The 21,508-nt window shown below is 40.3% G+C and overlaps 1 protein-coding gene across 5 annotated transcripts in view; it reads right to left on the bottom strand.

Moving 5' to 3' along the window:
- The window catches only part of FRYL (FRY like transcription coactivator), a 916,813-nt gene that overhangs the window by 421,498 nt on the left and 473,807 nt on the right, over nucleotides 1–21,508 (bottom strand). For all 5 annotated transcript variants that reach the window (XM_053703981.1, XM_053703978.1, XM_053703979.1 and 2 more), the window contains one exon: nucleotides 11,683–11,822. In XM_053703981.1, the coding sequence (XP_053559956.1) occupies nucleotides 11,683–11,822 (140 nt within the window). The remainder of the gene's footprint in view (nucleotides 1–11,682; nucleotides 11,823–21,508) is intronic.

Raw genomic sequence — 21,508 nt, 5'->3', positions numbered from 1 at the left:
AGCTACTGACGGGTGTTGAATGGAATGAAGGACACGGCATGCATTTTGAAGCTTTGTTAACCTGTCCTCTGTCAGGTAAATCTTCATTTCTACAGAATCTATAAGAGTCCCCAAGAATGGAACTCTTGTGAGAGGAAAAAGAGAACTCTTCTTTTCGTTCACTTTCCATCCATGCGACCTTAGAAATGCCAGAACTAACTCTGTATGAGACTTGGCAGTTTGAAAGCTTGAAGCTTGTATTAGAATGTCGTCTAGGTATGGAGCTACCGAAATCCCTCGCGGTCTTAGTACCGCCAGAAGGGCACCCAGAACCTTTGTGAAGATTCTTGGAGCCGTAGCCAATCCGAATGGAAGAGCTACAAACTGGTAGTGCCTGTCTAAGAAGGCAAACCTTAGATACCGGTGATGATCTTTGTGGATCGGTATGTGAAGGTAAGCATCCTTTAAATCCACTGTGGTCATGTACTGACCCTCTTGGATCATGGGTAAGATTGTCCGAATAGTTTCCATTTTGAACGATGGAACTCTTAGGAATTTGTTTAGAATCTTTAAATCTAAGATTGGCCTGAAAGTTCCCTCTTTTTTGGGAACCACAAACAGGTTTGAGTAGAACCCTTGTCCTTGTTCCGACCGCGGAACCGGATGGATCACTCCCATTATTAACAGATCTTGTACGCAGCGTAGAAACGCTTCTTTCTTTATCTGGTTTGTTGACAACCTTGACAGATGAAATCTCCCTCTTGGGGGAGATAATTTGAAGTCTAGAAGGTATCCCTGAGATATGATCTCTAGTGCCCAGGGATCCTGAACATCTCTTGCCCAGGCCTGGGCGAAGAGAGAGAGTCTGCCCCCCACTAGATCCGGTCCCGGATCGGGGGCTCTCGGTTCATGCTGTCTTTGGGGCAGCAGCAGGTTTCCTGGCCTGCTTGCTCTTGTTCCAGGACTGGTTAGGCTTCCAGCCTTGCCTGTAACGAGCAACAGCTCCTTCCTGTTTTGGTGCAGTGGAGGTTGATGCTGCTCCTGTTTTGAAGTTCCGAAAGGGACGAAAATTAGACTGTCTAGCCTTAGCTTTGGCTTTGTCTTGAGGTAGGGCGTGGCCCTTACCTCCTGTAATGTCAGCGATAATCTCTTTCAAACCGGGCCCAAATAAAGACTGCCCCTTGAAAGGTATATTAAGTAATTTGGACTTAGAAGTAACATCCGCTGACCAGGATTTTAGCCACAGCGCCCTACGTGCCTGTATGGCGAATCCTGAGTTCTTAGCCGTAAGTTTGGTTAAATGTACTACGGCCTCCGAAATGAAGGAATTAGCTAGTTTAAGGACTCTAAGCCTGTCCGTAATGTCGTCTAGCGTAGATGAACTAAGGTTCTCTTCAAGCGACTCAATCCAAAATGCTGCCGCAGCCGTAATCGGCGCGATACATGCAAGGGGTTGTAATATAAAACCTTGTTGAACAAACATTTTCTTAAGGTAACCCTCTAATTTTTTATCCATTGGATCTGAGAAAGCACAGCTATCCTCCACCGGGATAGTGGTACGCTTAGCTAAAGTAGAAACTGCTCCCTCCACCTTGGGGACCGTTTGCCATAAGTCCCGAGTGGTGGCGTCTATTGGAAACATCTTTCTAAATATTGGAGGGGGTGAGAACGGCACACCGGGTCTATCCCACTCCTTAGTAACAATTTCAGTTAGTCTCTTAGGTATAGGAAAAACGTCAGTACTCGCCGGTACCGCAAAGTATTTATCCAACCTACACAGTTTCTCTGGTATTGCAACGGTGTTACAATCGTTGAGAGCTGCTAAGACCTCCCCTAGTAATACACGGAGGTTCTCCAATTTAAATTTAAAATTTGAAATATCTGAGTCCAATCTGTTTGGATCAGAACCGTCACCCACAGAATGAAGCTCTCCGTCCTCATGCTCTGCGAGCTGTGACGCAGTATCAGACATGGCCCTAGCATTGTCAGCGCACTCTGTTCTCACCCCAGAGTGATCACGCTTGCCTCTTAGTTCTGGTAATTTAGACAAAACTTCAGTCATAACAGTAGCCATATCTTGTAATGTTATCTGTAATGGCCGCCCAGATGTACTAGGCGCCAAAATATCACGCACCTCCCGGGCGGGAGATGCAGGTACTGCCGCGTGAGGCGAGTTAGTCGGCATAACTCTCCCCTCGCTGTTTGGTGAAATTTGTTCACATTGTACAGATTGACTTTTATTTAAAGTAGCATCAATACAGTTAGTACATAAATTTCTATTGGGCTCCACCTTGGCATTGGAACAAATGACACAGATATCTTCCTCTGAGTCAGACATGTTTAACACACTAGCAAAAAACTTACAACTTGGTTATAATCTTTTTTAGCAAAAAACGTACTGTGCCTCAAAGAGGTACTAACGATTAAATGACAGTTGAAATAATGAACTGAAAAACAGTTATAGCATCAAACTTTAAAACAACAAAACTTTTAGCAAAGGTTTGTTCCCATTAGTAAAATAACAATAATTAAATTTGACATAAAAAATACAAAGCAACGTTTTTATTCACAGTCACTATAAGAATTCTCACAGCTCTGCTGAGAGAATTTACCTCCCTTCAAAGAAGTTTGAAGACCCCTGAGATCTATCAGAGATGAACCGGATCATGCAGGAAATATAAAAGTAACTGACTGGTATTTTTTGATGCGTAGCAAAGAGCGCCAAAAACGGCCCCTCCCTCTCCCACACAGCAGTGAAGAGAAACGAAACTGTCACAATTAAAGCAAAAAAACTGCCAAGTGGAAAATAATGCCCAAATATTTATTCACACAGTACCTCAGCAATGTAAACGATTCTACATTCCAGCAAAAACGTTTAACATGATAAATAGTTATTAAAAAGGATTAGTGACCTTTAACAGAGTAGTTCCGGTGAAATACCATCCCCAGAATACTGAAGTGTATACATACATGTCATTTTAACGGTATGGCAGGATTTTCTCATCAATTCCATTCAGAAAATAAAAACTGCTACATACCTCAATGCAGATTCATCTGCCCGCTGTCCCCTGATCTGAAGCCTTTACCTCCCTCAGATGGCCGAGAACAGCAATATGATCTTAACTACTCCGGTTAAAATCATAGTAAAAAACTCTGACAGATTCTTCCTCAAACTCTGCCAGAGAAGTAATAACACGCTCCGGTGCTATTTTAAAATAACAAACTTTTGATTGAAGTCATAAAAACTAAGTATAATCACCATAGTCCTCTCACACATCCTATCTAGTCGTTGGGTGCAAGAGAATGACTGGGACTGACGTGGAGGGGAGGAGCTATATGCAGCTCTGCTGGGTGAATCCTCTTGCATTTCCTGTTGGGGAGGAGTTATATCCCAGAAGTAATGATGACCCGTGGACTGATCACACATAACAGAAGAAAAACAGAATTTATGTTTACCTGATAAATTTCTTTCTCCAACGGTGTGTCCGGTCCACGGCGTCATCCTTACTTGTGGGATATTCTCTTCCCCAACAGGAAATGGCAAAGAGCCCAGCAAAGCTGGTCACATGATCCCTCCTAGGCTCCGCCTACCCCAGTCATTCGACCGACGTTAAGGAGGAATATTTGCATAGGAGAAACCATATGGTACCGTGGTGACTGTAGTTAAAGAAAATAAAATATCAGACCTGATTAAAAAAAAAAACCAGGGCGGGCCGTGGACCGGACACACCGTTGGAGAAAGAAATTTATCAGGTAAACATAAATTCTGTTTTCTCCAACATAGGTGTGTCCGGTCCACGGCGTCATCCTTACTTGTGGGAACCAATACCAAAGCTTTAGGACACGGATGAAGGGAGGGAGCAAATCAGGTCACCTAAATGGAAGGCACCACGGCTTGCAAAACCTTTCTCCCAAAAATAGCCTCAGAAGAAGCAAAAGTATCAAACTTGTAAAATTTGGTAAAAGTGTGCAGTGAAGACCAAGTCGCTGCCCTACATATCTGATCAACAGAAGCCTCGTTCTTGAAGGCCCATGTGGAAGCCACAGCCCTAGTGGAATGAGCCGTGATTCTTTCGGGAGGCTGCCGTCCGGCAGTCTCGTAAGCCAATCTGATGATGCTTTTAATCCAAAAGGAGAGAGAGGTAGAAGTTGCTTTTTGACCTCTCCTTTTACCTGAATAAACAACAAACAAGGAAGATGTTTGTCTAAAATCCTTTGTAGCATCTAAATAGAATTTCAGAGCGCGAACAACATCCAAATTGTGCAACAAACGTTCCTTCTTTGAAACTGGTTTTGGACACAGAGAAGGTACGATAATCTCCTGGTTAATATTTTTGTTAGAAACAACTTTTGGAAGAAAACCAGGTTTAGTACGTAAAACCACCTTATCTGCATGGAACACCAGATAAGGAGGAGAACACTGCAGAGCAGATAATTCTGAGACTCTTCTAGCAGAAGAAATCGCAACCAAAAACAAAACTTTCCAAGATAATAACTTAATATCAACGGAATGTAAGGGTTCAAACGGAACCCCCTGAAGAACTGAAAGAACTAAATTGAGACTCCAAGGAGGAGTCAAAGGTTTGTAAACAGGCTTGATTCTAACCAGAGCCTGAACAAAGGCTTGAACATCTGGCACAGCTGCCAGCTTTTTGTGAAGTAATACCGACAAGGCAGAAATCTGTCCCTTCAGGGAACTTGCAGATAATCCTTTTTCCAATCCTTCTTGAAGGAAGGATAGAATCCTAGGAATCTTAACCTTGTCCCAAGGGAATCCTTTAGATTCACACCAACAGATATATTTTTTCCAAATTTTGTGGTAAATCTTTCTAGTCACAGGCTTTCTGGCCTGAACAAGAGTATCGATAACAGAATCTGAGAATCCTCGCTTCGATAAAATCAAGCGTTCAATCTCCAAGCAGTCAGCTGGAGTGAAACCAGATTCGGATGTTCGAACGGACCCTGAACAAGAAGGTCTCGTCTCAAAGGTAGCTTCCAAGGTGGAGCCGATGACATATTCACCAGATCTGCATACCAAGTCCTGCGTGGCCACGCAGGAGCTATCAAGATCACCGACGCCCTCTCCTGCTTGATCCTGGCTATCAGCCTGGGGATGAGAGGAAATGGCGGGAACACATAAGCTAGTTTGAAGGTCCAAGGTGCTACTAGTGCATCCACTAGAGCCGCCTTGGGATCCCTGGATCTGGCCCCGTAGCAAGGAACTTTGAAGTTCTGACGAGAGGCCATCAGATCCATGTCTGGAATGCCCCACAGGTGAGTGACTTGGGCAAAGATTTCCGGATGGAGTTCCCACTCCCCCGGATGCAATGTCTGCCGACTCAGAAAATCCGCTTCCCAATTTTCCACTCCTGGGATGTGGATAGCAGACAGGTGGCAGGAGTGAGACTCCGCCCAAAGAATAATTTTGGTTACTTCTTCCATCGCTAGGGAACTCCTTGTTCCCCCCTGATGGTTGATGTACGCAACAGTCGTCATGTTGTCTGATTGAAACCGTATGAACCTGGTCCTCGCAAGCTGGGGCCAGGCCTGGAGAGCATTGAATATCGCTCTCAGTTCCAGAATATTTATCGGTAGAAGAGATTCTTCCCGAGACCAAAGACCCTGAGCTTTCAGGGATCCCCAGACCGCGCCCCAGCCTATCAGACTGGCGTCGGTCGTGACAATGACCCACTCTGGTCTGTGGAACATCATCCCTTGAGACAGATTGTCCAGGGACAGCCACCAACGGAGTGAGTCTCTGGTTCTCTGATTTACTTGTATCTTCGGAGACAAGTCTGTATAGTCCCCATTCCACTGACTGAGCATGCACAGTTGTAATGGTCTTAGATGAATGCGCGCAAAAGGAACTATGTCCATCGCCGCCACCATCAACCCGATCACTTCCATGCACTGAGCTATGGAAGGAAGAGGAACGGAATGAAGTATCCGACAAGAGTCCAGAAGCTTTGTTTTTCTGGCCTCTGTTAGAAAGATCCTCATTTCTAAGGAGTCTATAATTGTTCCCAAGAAGGGAACCCTTGTTGACGGGGATAGAGAACTCTTTTCCACGTTCACTTTCCAGCCGTGAGATCTGAGAAAGGCCAGGACAATGTCCGTGTGAGCCTTTGCTTGAGGAAGGGACGACGCTTGAATCAGAATGTCGTCCAGGTAAGGTACTACTGCAATGCCCCTTGGTCTTAGCACCGCTAGAAGGGACCCTAGTACCTTTGTGAAAATCCTTGGAGCAGTGGCTAATCCGAAAGGAAGCGCCACAAACTGGTAATGTTTGTCCAGGAATGCAAACCTTAGGAACCGATGATGTTCCTTGTGGATAGGAATATGTAGATACGCATCCTTTAAATCCACCGTGGTCATGAATTGACCTTCCTGGATGGAAGGAAGGATAGTTCGAATGGTTTCCATCTTGAACGATGGGACCTTGAGAAATTTGTTTAAGATCTTGAGATCTAGGATTGGTCTGAACGTTCCCTCTTTTTTGGGAACTATGAACAGATTGGAGTAGAACCCCATCCCTTGTTCTCTTAATGGAACAGGATGAATCACTCCCATTTTTAACAGGTCTTCTACACAATGTAAGAACGCCTGTCTTTTTATGTGGTCTGAAGACAACTGCGACCTGTGGAACCTCCCCCTTGGGGGAAGTCCCTTGAATTCCAGAAGATAACCCTGGGAGACTATTTCTAGCGCCCAAGGATCCAGAACATCTCTTGCCCAAGCCTGAGCGAAGAGAGAGAGTCTGCCCCCCACCAGATCCGGTCCCGGATCGGGGGCCAATATTTCATGCTGTCTTGGTAGCAGTGGCAGGTTTCTTGGCCTGCTTTCCCTTGTTCCAGCCTTGCATTGGTCTCCAAGCTGGCTTGGCCTGAGAAGTATTACCCTCTTGCTTAGAGGACGTAGTACCTTGGGCTGGTCCGTTTTTACGAAAGGGACGAAAATTAGGTCTATTTTTTGCCTTGAAAGGCCGATCCTGAGGAAGGGCGTGGCCCTTACCCCCAGTGATATCAGAGATAATCTCTTTCAGGTCAGGACCAAACAACGTTTTCCCCTTGAAAGGAATGTTTAGTAGCTTGTTCTTGGAAGACGCATCAGCCGACCAAGATTTCAACCAAAGCGCTCTGCGCGCCACAATAGCAAACCCAGAGTTCTTAGCCGCTAACTTAGCCAATTGCAAAGAGGCGTCTAGAGTGAAAGAATTAGCCAATTTGAGAGCATTGATTCTGTCCATAATCTCCTCATAAGGAGGAGAGTCACTATCGAGCACCTTAAGCAGTTCATCAAACCAGAAATATGCGGCAGTAGTGACAGGGACAATGCATGAAATGGGTTGTAGAAGGTAACCCTGCTGAACAAACATCTTTTTAAGCAAACCTTCTAATTTTTTATCCATAGGATCTTTGAAAGCACAACTATCCTCTATGGGAATAGTGGTGCGTTTGTTTAAAGTAGAAACCGCTCCCTCGACCTTGGGGACTGACTGCCATAAGTCCTTTCTGGGGTCGACCATAGGAAACAATTTTTTAAATATGGGGGGAGGGACGAAAGGAATACCGGGCCTTTCCCATTCTTTATTAACAATGTCCGCCACCCGCTTGGGTATAGGAAAAGCTTCTGGGAGCCCCGGCACCTCTAGGAACTTGTCCATTTTACATAGTTTCTCTGGGATGACTAAATTTTCACAATCATCCAGAGTGGATAATACCTCCTTAAGCAAAATGCGGAGATGTTCCAATTTAAATTTAAATGTAATCACATCAGATTCAGCCTGCTGAGAAATGTTCCCTAAATCAGTAATTTCTCCCTCAGACAAAACCTCCCTGGCCCCCTCAGATTGGGTTAGGGGCCCTTCAGAGATATTAATATCAGCGTCGTCATGCTCTTCAGTAACTAAAACAGAGCAGCCACGCTTACGCTGACAAGGGTTCATTTTGGCTAAAATGTTTTTGACAGAATTATCCATTACAGCCGTTAATTGTTGCATAGTAAGGAGTATTGGCGCGCTAGATGTACTAGGGGCCTCCTGAGTGGGCAAGACTCGTGTAGACGAAGGAGGGAATGATGCAGTACCATGCTTACTCCCCTCACTTGAGGAATCATCTTGGGCATCATTGTCATTATCACATAAATCACATTTATTTAAATGAATAGGAATTCTGGCTTCCCCACATTCAGAACACAGTCTATCTGGTAGTTCAGACATGTTAAACAGGCATAAACTTGATCAGAAAGTACAAAAAACGTTTTAAAATAAAACCGTTACTGTCACTTTAAATTTTAAACTGAACACACTTTATTACTGCAATTGCGAAAAAACATGAAGGAATTGTTCAAAATTCACCAAATTTTCACCACAGCGTCTTAAAGCCTTGAAAATATTGCACACCAATTTTGGAAGCTTTAACCCTTAAAATAACGGAACCGGAGCCGTTTTAAGCTTTAAACCCCTTTACAGTCCCTGGTATCTGCTTTGCTGAGACCCAACCAAACCCAAAGGGGAATACGATACCAAATGACGCCTTCAGATGTCTTTTATAAGTATCAGAGCTCCTCTCACATGCGACTGCATGCCATGCCTCTCAAAAACAAGTGCGCAACACCGGCGCGAAAATGAGACTCTGCCTATGCTTTGGGAAAGCCCCTAAAGAATAAGGTGTCTAAAACAGTGCCTGCCGATATTATTATATCAAAATACCCAGATAAAATGATTCCTCAAGGCTAAATATGTGTTAATAATCAATCGATTTAGCCCAGAAAAAGTCTACAGTTTAAATAAGCCCTTGTGAAGCCCTTATTTACAATCGTAATAAACATGGCTTACCGGATCCCATAGGGAAAATGACAGCTTCCAGCATTACATCGTCTTGTTAGAATGTGTCATACCTCAAGCAGCAAGGGACTGCAAACTGTTCCCCCAACTGAAGTTAATTGCTCTCAACAGTCCTGTGTGGAACAGCCATGGATTTTAGTTACGGTTGCTAAAATCATTTTCCTCATACAAACAGAATTCTTCATCTCTTTTCTGTTTCTGAGTAAATAGTACGTACCAGCACTATTTGAAAATAACAAACTCTTGATTGAATAATGAAAAACTACAGTTAAACACTAAAAAACTCTAAGCCATCTCCGTGGAGATGTTGCCTGTACAACGGCAAAGAGAATGACTGGGGTAGGCGGAGCCTAGGAGGGATCATGTGACCAGCTTTGCTGGGCTCTTTGCCATTTCCTGTTGGGGAAGAGAATATCCCACAAGTAAGGATGACGCCGTGGACCGGACACACCTATGTTGGAGAAAAGAGATTATCTTTCTTTTTAAACAACAAAAATTCTGGTGTTGACTGTCCCTTTAAGAGTTGCCCCCACTGGAGAATGTTCTGTTCCACTTCCTGATTTTGTCACTGCTTGAGCCAGCTACTAACAGGCAGCATCTAAAATGTACTGCAACAGGGCTGAAAAGTATAAAATCTAACTTACCATTCTCCAGAAATACGGAAGCAAACTCATTGAATTACTTGTCATCTATACCAACCCCATCTAAGTCTAATCTCCTAATAACAGAAACAATCTCTCTTTCCTACCTTTCATTATCAACATTTATACACAGAACCTTCTATATTTAAACCTATGTTTAAAAAGATAGATAATCCCTATATTTACCATCCCCATTTTTGCATAACCAACACCGTTACATTAATATACTTTTTTACCTCTGCAATTACCTTGTATCTAAGCCTCTGCTGACTGCCCCCTTAGCTCAGATCTTTTGAAAGACTTGCATTTCAGGCAATTAGTGCTGACTTTTAATTAACTCTACGTGCATGAGCACAATGTTATTTATTTGAAACACATGAACTAACGTCCTCTAGCTGTGAAAAACTGTCAAATGCTTTCAGATAAGAGGTGGCGTTCAAGGACTTAGAAATTAGCATATGAGCCTACCAAGGTTTAGTTTTTAACTAGGAATACCAAGAGAACAAAGCAAATTTGATGATAAAAGTAAATTAGAAAGTTGTTTAAAATTACATGCCCTACATGAATCCTGAAAGTTTAATTTGGACTTTACTATTCCTTTAAATATATAAAAATGTTCATGCAGACATTTCTACATTTTCTACTTTTCTCTCTTTTTCTTTCCCATTTTTCTTCTTTCAGAAAGACCCTTTCAATGTACAGAATATGTTATCTAAACTCAAAACTGACTGTACTCACTGGCAAGGTCCTACTCTCTTTCTGCTGTATACCCATACATATAACAAAACCTTTGTGTAACATTCTGGTGAGTTCTAATTAGCAGATAATGATAATCTCATAAATCCCAACATACCCTGCAGGTTTTATGGGAAAAGGAGAAGAGCTGGGCTTGTGGGCAGAAGCATCAACGGTTTGATGGGTGGAGCCAACAGTGTGTCTGGGCAAAAAGGGGTGTGTGGTGGGCGGAGCTGGATCAATTGCTAGAAACTAGTACATTTGCTGGGAGAGCTGCTGGAGGGACATAGGGTACTGCAAGACCTGAGTCAGTTGGGAAGTCTGTAATCTTAGTCATCTAACACGCATGTTTATTTTAACTGAGGGAATGTGTTAGTCAGCAAAACCGGATACACACATGAAATATTTCAATATTTGCTTTTAAATCAAAGCAAGAACATCATTATAGATTATTATTATTATTATTATTATTAAACCACTAAAATGCAACTTTACCAACTTTTGTTACTCTCAATACGACTTGCAGGCTACTTGTCATGAACAAAAGTATTAGTACAAGGAGTGCATGGCAAACTCCAGCATTCTCACACACTGATAACTATTCATACAGTTTGCCAATAGAGGATTGTTTACATTTCCCTAGAACAGAGCTTTCCAAACTTTTCATGTTGGTGACACACTTTTTAGACCTACATCATTTTGTGACACAGTAATTCAGTTGTACTGGCAAACAGGAGGTTAAACTAACTTGTTTTAAGAGATACAGACACATACATAAATTATATAATAACAAAATGTATTTACAAGTAACAGTATGTATGTGCAAGAATTAAAAAAAAGTTGAATAACACCAATAGCTACTTACTATTTTAATGGGATGTATGAGGTTGATAGGATGAGCACAGTTTCTGAATATTTGGTGGAATATTAGATAAAGACACTCGCATTTCATCATCAAGCTTTTGTAAGCTTCCCCTTCCTATTCATATATCAAGAGCAGGAGCAGCAATGCACTACTGGGAGCTAGCTGCAAAAAAAACCCCCACTGACTTCAGCTCAGCGTTTAAGCTGCCGCCCTCAGAGCTCGGTGAGTCCGACTGACTACTGCCCACCCTGCAAACACACTGCTGTCCCACTCACTGACTACACATGCAGTCACAAGCCGATTAAGGAGACTACACGTGCAGTCAGGAGTCAATGTGCCAATGGGAATAGTTTCAGTTCCCACTGAGCAGCACCAATAGGTTAAGATGATCTGTGACCCCCTAGATATCAATCACATGTCAACCATATGATATGTGTAGCAAGCAGGTGGAAAGTCAGAAACCAAAAAAATTTGTGCTGAAGCAGGGACACACCTACACACTGCTGCCGACACACTAGTGTGTCCCGACACACAGTTTGGAAAGCACTGCCCTAGAATCTACTGCAGTTTCCCAAAGCAAATAATGCACGGTACTTTATCAAAGTTAGTTTATTTACCCTTTTGACTTTGTGCTCGATCGAGGTCTGTACTCGTAGGATTCATCCTCAGTTCCATTTTGTCTCTTATACCAGTCAAACAAGGTGCGAAGTAAGGATGGGAGACAGTGCTCTGCTACTGAGCTCATAGAGCTTATCAGCTGTGAAGAGAAGTGTTCACGTTATTCAAGTGATGCATAGAAAAACAAACACAGGCATTTGAATATTTCCATAAACCAGCTCAAGTGTAACAGGGGGGAAAACCTTATATCTCTACCTTACATTCTCATTCAGAAGCTCCCTGTACTGTAAAATTGGTTTCCCCTGAATGTGTTCCCAATAACTTTGACTATACTAGCGACAGAGTATAAAATGTATGATAAAATACAATTTATGTTTACTGTTGTATGTGAAATAGATGATTTTGATCTTTGCCACTACAATCCATTAAAATGAGCTGAGCTTACAGAGGAAACAGATCCCTTGATTGTATTACTTTCTATAGACACACCTTCGTTATCTTATCTCTGTCTGTATAATAAATCCCAATACTTAGAGAACAATTGGAAACTAACATTATATTAATTAGCTCTCCTATTTCCCACTGGGAGTGTAATGTTTTTTGATGGATAAAAAAAAATGAAATAACAGTGCTCCCTCAGGACAAATTAGTTTGTGTTTTGGATAGCTTAAAGGTACACTAAACCCAATTTTTTTCTTTCATGAATCAGATGCATGCAATTTTAAGTAACTTTCTAATTTACTCCAATTATCAATTTTTATTTGTTCACTTGGTATCTTTATTTGAAAAGCAGGAATGAAAGCTTAGGAGCTGGACCATTTTTGGCTCTGCACCTGGGTTGCGTTTGTCGATTTGTGGCAAAATGTACCTAGCAATCAGCAAGTGCTATCCAGGGTTCTAAACCAAAAATGGGACTGCTACTAAGCTTAACACTGTAAAACTAACACTGCCCTGTGTGCGTTCTAGGTACAGTACAATACAACTGTATTTCACTTCAAACAAAACATAATAAACATATTTCACTCCTTATTAATGCAGGGTATGAACATTCCATACATTTACAGAACTATCACGTCAATGAAGCTTTACCTTAAAATAATGCCACTCCTAACTTTTTTTTTAAATGGGTAGGTTAATTTGCTTTAGGGTATTCACAGAACAACATAACAAGATCATATTACCATTTAAAAATAGATTTTAATAAGTTGACTTTAAATCAATACAATATACTGTATTTAAGAGGATAGGAGGTAGCTGCAGGAAAAACCTGCAACAGTAAAGTCTAGATGAGAAAATTACCAATTTATTCCCTTTGCTACCAACTTTTTAAACACACACTACTATAGATTCTCTTAACCCATATAACCTACACACATTTGGTGGATTATGCTATAGGTTCAGCATTGCATTGCAAGTCACCTGATGAGGATAACTGGGTCATTACACATGCATTTATAGTTCAGGTCAGACAGCTAAAAGTGAAATTACAAGTAACTGTAAAATGGACTGGTACACTGTATTCATAGTTGACTTTAAGCTTGTCAACTATTACTACAACCAGTTGTGTAACCTAACCATTATTTTGTGTGATCACATCACCTACTAGAAGTTAATCTCTAAGCACCTTTTTTGCATAAAAAGAGCAAGACTCTTTTTTGTGGTCCAGACTGGGGATGTTCTTGTATGTGTGTATGAGTGCAACTGTAATTGTAAGGAAAAAAAAAAATCTTAAAATAACTCACTATGCTGAAGATATATCTCATCCAGTTTCTAATCATATTTATGAAAATATGAAAGAAAAATAGCAGTGTTGATTGGTTATTATGAAATGTATTTGTCATCAAGGTTCATGTCATCTTTCTGATGTCACAATACTTTTGAAGTCCTTAGAGAGTTATCTTGGATCATAAAGAATATACCCTTGTAGTTTGTGCAAGAAAGTTTTGATTGAGACAGACACAGCATGTTTACTGAAGTCTCTAGACTAGGTTTTCTTGAATTTTCACCTGAAGGCAATTCAATAGTATGTGTCCCCCTTGGTGAAAACTGGGCCTTGTACAATTAAAGGGATAGGAAAGTTAAACTTAAACTTGTATGAGCATGTCATTTTAAGACACTTTTAAATTCACTTCTATTTTCAAATGGGCTTCGTTCTCTTAGTATCCATTGTTAAAAAATGAATATGCACATCACACACTAGTGGGAGCTGCTGCTAATTGGTGCCTGCACACATTTGTCTCTTGTGATTGGCTAAATAGATATTTTCAGCTTCCTGTCAGTAGTGCAATGCTGTCCCTTCAGCAATGGATAACAAGAGAATGAAGAAAATTTGATAATAGAATTAAATTGGAAAGTTGTTTAAAATTGTATGTTCTATCTGAATCATAAAAGAAAATGTTGGGGTTTACTATCCCTTTAAAGGGACACTGAAAAAAAAAATATTTTGTGATTCAGATAGAGCATGCTATTTTAAGCAACTTTCTAATTTACTCCTATTAGCAAATGTTCTTCATTCTCTTGGTATCTTTATTTGAAAAGCAAGAATGTAAGTTTAAATGCCGGCCCATTTTGGTGAACAACCTGGGTTGTTCTTGCTGATTGGTGGATACATTCATCCATCAATAAACAAGTGCTGTCCAAGGTTCTGGACTTTCTTTTTCAAATAAAGATAGCAAGAGAACAAAGAAAATTTGATAATAGGAGTAAATTAGAAAGTTGCTTACAATTGCATGCTCTATCTGAATCAGAAAAGAAAAAAAACATAATTTATGTAAGAACTTACCTGATAAATTCATTTCTTTCATATTAGCAAGAGTCCATGAGCTAGTGACGTATGGGATATACATTCCTACCAGGAGGGGCAAAGTTTCCCAAACCTCAAAATGCCTATAAATACACCCCTCACCACACCCACAAATCAGTTTAACGCATAGCCAAGAAGTGGGGTGATAAGACAAAAGTGCGAAAGCATAAAAAATAAGGAATTGGAATAATTGTGCTTTATACAAAAAAATCATAACCACCACAAAAAAGGGTGGGCCTCATGGACTCTTGCTAATATGAAAGAAATGAATTTATCAGGTAAGTTCTTACATAAATTATGTTTTCTTTCATGTAATTAGCAAGAGTCCATGAGCTAGTGACGTATGGGATAATGAATACCCAAGATGTGGATCTTCCACGCAAGAGTCACTAGAGAGGGAGGGATAAAATAAAGACAGCCAATTCCGATGAAAATAATCCACACCCAAAATAAAGTTTAAATCTTATAATGAAAAAAACTGAAATTATAAGCAGAAGAATCAAACTGAAACAGCTGCCTGAAGTACTTTTCTACCAAAAACTGCTTCAGAAGAAGAAAACACATCAAAATGGTAGAATTTAGTAAAAGTATGCAAAGAAGACCAAGTTGCTGCTTTGCAAATCTGATCAACCGAAGCTTCATTCCTAAACGCCCAGGAAGTAGAAACTGACCTAGTAGAATGAGCTGTAATCCTTTGAGGCAGAGTTTTACCCGACTCGACATAAGCATGATGAATCAAAGACTTTAACCAAGACGCCAAAGAAATGGCAGAGGCCTTCTGACCTTTCCTAGAACCGGAAAAGATAACAAATAGACTAGAAGTCTTTCGGAAATTTTTAGTAGCTTCAACATAATATTTCAAAGCTCTAACTACATCCAAAGAATGCAACGATCTTTCCTTAGAGTTCTTAGGATTAGGACACAATGAAGGAACCACAATTTCTCTACTAATGTTGTTAGAATTCACAACCTTAGGTAAAAATTTAAAAGAAGTTCGCAACACCGCCTTATCCTGATGAAAAATCAGAAAAGGAGACTCACAAGAAAGAGCAGATAATTCAGAAACTCTTCTAGCAGAAGAGATGGCCAAAAGAAATAAAACTTTCCAAGAAAGTAATTTAATGTCCAGCGAATGCATAGGTTCAAACGGAGGAGCTTGAAGAGCCCCCAGAACCAAATTCAAACTCCAAGGAGGAGAAATTGACTTAATAACAGGTTTTATACGAACCAAAGCTTGTACAAAACAATGAATATCAGGAAGACTAGCAATCTTTCTGTGAAAAAAGAACAGAAAGAGCAGAGATTTGTCCTTTCAAGGAACTTGCAGACAAACCTTTATCCAAACCATCCTGAAGAAACTGTAAAATTCTAGGAATTCTAAAAGAATGCCAAGAAAAATGATGAGAAAGACACCAAGAAATGTAAATCTTCCAGACTCGATAATATATCTTCCTAGATACAGATTTACGAGCCTGTAACATAGTATTAATCACAGAGTCAGAGAAACCTCTATGACTGAGAATCAAGCGTTCAATCTCCATACCTTCAAATTTAAGGATTTGAGATCCTGATGGAAAAAAGGACCTTGCGATAGAAGGTCTGGTCTTAACGGAAGAGTCCACGGTTGGCAAGTGGCCATCCGGACAAGATCCGCATACCAAAACCTGTGAGGCCATGCTGGAGCCACCAGCAGAAAAAACAAGCACTCCTTTAGAATCTTGGAAATTACTCTTGGAAGAAGAACTAGAGGCGGAAAGATATAGGCAGGATGATACTTCCAAGGAAGTGACAATGCATCCACTGCCTCCGCCTGAGGATCCCTGGATCTGGACAGATACCTGGGAAGTTTCTTGTTTAGATGAGAAGCCATCAGATCTATTTCTGGAAGTCCCCACATTTGAACAATCTGAAGAAATACCTCTGGGTGAAGAGACCATTCGCCCGGATGTAACGTTTGGCGAATGAGATAATCCGCTTCCCAATTGTCTATACCTGGGATATGAACCGCAGAAATTAGACAGGAGCTGGATTCCGCCCATACCAGTATTCGAGATACTTCTTTCATAGCCAGAGGACTGTGAGTCCCTCCTTGATGATTGACATATGCCACAGTTGTGACATTGTCCGTCTGAAAACAAATGAACGACTCTGTCTTTAGAAGAGGCCATGACTGAAGAGCTCTGAAAATTGCACGGAGTTCCAAAATATTGATCGGTAATCTCACCTCCTGAGATTCCCAAACCCCTTGTGCTGTCAGAGACCTCCAAACAGCTCCCCAACCTGTCAGAATTGCAGGGAATGATTGAGACTGAAGGTTTCGACAAGCTGAAACCAATTTTAGACGTCTCTTGTCTGTCAGAGAGAGAGTCATGGACACTGAATTTATCTGGAAACCTAAAAAGGTTACCCTTGTCTGAGGAATCAATTAACTTTTTGGGAAATTGATCCTCCAACCATGTTCTCGAAGAAACAATACAAGTCGATTCGTATGAGATTCTGCTAAATGTGAAGACTGAGCAAGTACCAAGATATCGTCCAAATAAGGAAATACCACAATACCCTGTTCTCTGATTACAGACAGAAGGGCACCGAGAACCTTTGTAAAAATCCTTGGAGCTGTTGCTAGGCCAAACGGCAGAGCCACAAACTGGTAATGCTTGTCTAGGAAAGAGAATCTCAGAAACTGATAGTGATCTGGATGAATCGGAATATGCAGATATGCATCCTGTAAATCTATTGTGGACATATAATGCCCTTGCTGAACAAAAGGCAGAATAGTCCTTATAGTTACCATTTTGAATGTTGGTATTCTTACATAACGATTCAATATTTTTAGATCCAGAACTGGTCTGAAGGAATTCTCCTTCTTTGGTACAATGAAGAGATTTGAGCAAAACCCCAGCCCCTGTTCCAGAACTGGAACTGGCATAATTACACCAGCCAACTCTAGATCTGAAACACATTTCAGAAATGCTTGAGCCTTCACTGGATTTACTGGGACACGGGAAAGAAAAAATCTTCTTGCAGGAGGCCTTATCTTGAAGCCTATTCTGTACCCTTCTGAAACAATGTTCTGAATCCAAAGATTGTGAATCGAATTGATCCAAATTTCTTTGAAAAATCGTAATCTGCCCCCTACCAGCTGGGCTGGAATGAGGGCCGCACCTTCATGTTGACTTGGGAGCTGGCTTTGGCTTTCTAAAAGGCTTGGATTTATTCCAGACTGGAGATGGTTTCCAAACTGATACCGCTCCTGTAGGGGAAGGATCAGGCTTTTGTTCCTTATTGTGACGAAAAGAACGAAAACGATTATTAGACCTAAATTTACCTTTAGATTTTTTATCCTGTGGTAAAAAAGTTCCTTTCCCCCCAGTAACAGTTGAAATAATAGAATCCAACTGTGAACCAAATAATTTATTACCCTGGAAAGAAAGGGAAAGCAAAGTTGACTTAGAAGACATATCAGCATTCCAAGTTTTAAGCCATAAAGCTCTACTAGCTAAAATAGCTAGAGACATATACCTGACATCAACCCTAATGATATCAAAGATGGCATCACAAATAAAATTATTAGCATGTTGAAGAAGATTAACAATGCTATGAGAATTATGATCTGTTGCGCTAAAGCTTCTAACCAAAAAGTTGAAGCTGCAGCAACATCCGTTAAAGATATAGCAGGTCTAAGAAGATTACCCGAACATAAGTAAGCTTTTCTTAGAAAGGATTCAATTTTCCTATCTAAAGGATCCTTAAAGGAAGTACTATCTGCCGTAGGAATAGTAGTACGTTTAGCAAGAGTAGAGATAGCCCCATCAACTTTAGGGATTTTGTCCCAAAACTCTAATCTGTCAGATGGCACAGGATATAATTGCTTAAAACGTTTAGAAGGAATAAATTAATTACCCAAATTATTCCATTCCCTGGAAATTACTTCAGAAATAGCATCAGGGACAGGAAAGACTTCTGGAATAACTATAGGAGATTTAAAAACCTTATTTAAACGTTTAGATTTAGTATCAAGAGGACCAGAATCCTCTATTTCTAATGCAATTAAAACTTCTTTAAGTAAAGAACGAATAAATTCAATTTTGAATAAATATGAAGATTTATCAGCATCAGCCTCTGAAACAGAATCCTCTGAACCAGAGGAATCATTATCAGAATCAGAATGATGATGTTCATTTAAAAATTCATCTGAAAAATGAGAAGTTTTAAAAGACCTTTTACGTTTACTAGAAGGAGGAATAACAGACATAGCCTTCTTAATGGATTTAGAAACAAAATCTCTTATGTTAACAGGAACACTCTGAGTATTAGATGTTGATGGAACAGCAACAGGTAATGTAACATTACTAAAGGAAATATTATCTGCATTAACAAGTTTGTCATGACATTCATTACAAACAACAGCTGGAGGAACAGATACCACAAGTTTACAGCAAATACACTTAACTTTGGTAGGTGCAGCATCAGGCAGCGATTTTCCATAAGTATCTTCTGATTCAGGGTCAATCTGAGACATCTTGCAATATGTAATAGAAAAAACAACATATAAAGCAAAATTGATCAAATTCCTTAAATGACAGTTTCAGGAATGGCAAAAAATGCCAGTGAACAAGCTTCTAGCAACCAGAAGCAAATAAACAATGAGACTTAAATAATGTGGAGACAATAATGACGCCCATATTTTTTAGCGCCAAAAAAGACGCCCACATTATTTGGCGCCTAAATGCTTTTAGCGCCAAAAATGACGCCACATCCGGTAACGCCGACATTTTTGGCGCAAAAACGTCAAAAAATGACGCAACTTCCGGTGACAAGGTCTGCGCCAAATGACGCAATAAAATGAAGCATTTTCAGCCCCCGCGAGCCTAACAGCCCACTGGGAAAAAGTCAAATTTTATGGTAAGAAAAAAAAAAAAATGATTATTCAAATGCATTATACCAAATAATGAAACTGACTGTCTGAAATAAGGAATATTGAACATCCTGAATCAAGGCAAATAAATGTTTAAACACAAATATTTAGAACTTTATATAAAAGTGCCCAACCATAGCTTAGAGTGTCACAAAAATAAGACTTACTTACCCCAGGACACTCATCTACATGTAGTAGAAAGCCAAACCAGTACTGAAACGAGAATCAGTAGAGGTAATGGTATATATAAGAGTATATCGTCGATCTGAAAAGGGAGGTAAGAGATGAATCTCTACGACCGATAACAGAGAACCTATGAAATAGACCCCGTAGAAGGAGATCATTGAATTCAAATAGGCAATACTCTCTTCACATCCCTCTGACATTCACTGCACGCTGAGAGGAAAACCGGGCTCCAACCTGTTGCAGAGCGCATATCAACGTAGAATCTAGCACAAACTTACTTCACCACCTCCACAGGAGGCAAAGTTTGTAAAACTGATTTGTGGGTGTGGTGAGGGGTGTATTTATAGGAATTTGAGGTTTGGGAAACTTTGCCCCTCCTGGTAGGAATGTATATCCCATACGTCACTAGCTCATGGACATTTACATGAAAAAAATTGGGTTCAGTGTCCCTTTAAGTCTATAAAGCATACCCTTTTAAACTCACCCACCAACCTTAGTAGATGTTTTATTCATTACCATATTTCTAAATATGTAATAATAAGATACACCTAATTATTTCATAAACAAAATGTTGTTAATTATGCAGCATTATATAACCAATTGCACTAGCCTGAGAGACAAAATAAAAAGTGCAGTTACATAAATGCTCCACAACTGTGATCAGCATTATAGCTTGATGATAAAAAATTCTCCTGCTTGGAGAGAAACTGCAGTGCACACTTCACAGGGGCTGAACTCAATGAATGCTAAAAGAAAAAGGGTGGAACCCTCCAGCAAAACAAAAAGAGGAACAGTCCTGCTTGGGATTAGCTTCTTTTTGCCCACTTGTGCTTTCACAGAGGAAAACTTTCCTGAAGTATATTAGTCTGATCCCGCCTAACCAGGTCAGTCCAGCCCCGAAAATACCAGGCAATTCTCCTCTGAACAAGGTAAATGCCAACCCAGACAATCGTTTCGGCCTTCTATGGGCCTCATCAGTTAGGTGCAGCCATATCCCTCTAAGCACATTGGGCAGGGAGTCCACGTCTGGTTTCCCCCATTAACCTTAGGGAGACCCTAAGGGTCATTATCCAAATTCAAACAAAAAGGCAGAATTTACTATACTTGTCTAAGCTGTGTATTCTGCATTTCTGTATGTGAAGTTGATATATATATATATATATATATATAGCACTGAACTACATGAGAGGTTTGTGCTTTGTATTTTATACTACATTATTATTACATTTAAGATTTGCACTTTCTATTTTCTATTTTAATACATTTAGATCCAGCCGTGATTTTACAAGTTCTGATTATGTTTTTAAAAGTTTCTGTGTTAACAAAATAGGTTAATACTTTTAATATTTTCTGTGTATCTTTCACAAATAACATTGCACTTTGTATTTTCTATATTGTAAAATAAAACACAAATTCAGTGGGAGGAACAAGAGAGTTCCCTGGGATAAACGGGGGGGGGGGGGGGGGGGTGCCTAGGGTTTGTCTGAAGCTCTATTGCAATTCTGCTGAAATGCTGTAAGCATTTAAAACAAGCTGGTCTCACTGAATTATCTTGCCAGCTTTATGCAGGTGAAGTTTGCTCAAAATCTACAATACGCTTATTTAAAGGGACAGTCTAGTCAAAATTAAACTTTCATGATTCATATAGGGCATGCAATTTTAAACAGCTCTACAATTTACTTTTATCATTAATTTTGCTTTGTTCTCTTGGTATTCTTTGTTGAAAGCTAAACCTAGGTAGGCTCATATGCTAATTTTGAAGCCCTTGAAGGCCGTCTAGTTCATGTGTGCCATATAGATAACATTGTGCTCACTCCTGTGGAGTTATTTATGAGTAAGCACCGATTGCCTAAAATGCAAAGCTGTCGAAAGAATAAAGTGGCAGTCTGCAGAGGCTTGGATATAAGGTAATTATAAA

This window comes from Bombina bombina, chromosome 2 (genome assembly GCF_027579735.1).
Source record: "Bombina bombina isolate aBomBom1 chromosome 2, aBomBom1.pri, whole genome shotgun sequence".
NCBI lineage: Eukaryota > Metazoa > Chordata > Amphibia > Anura > Bombinatoridae > Bombina > Bombina bombina.
The sequence above is the reverse complement of the archived record's forward strand: the minus strand, read 5'-3'. Positions and strand labels throughout refer to the sequence as shown.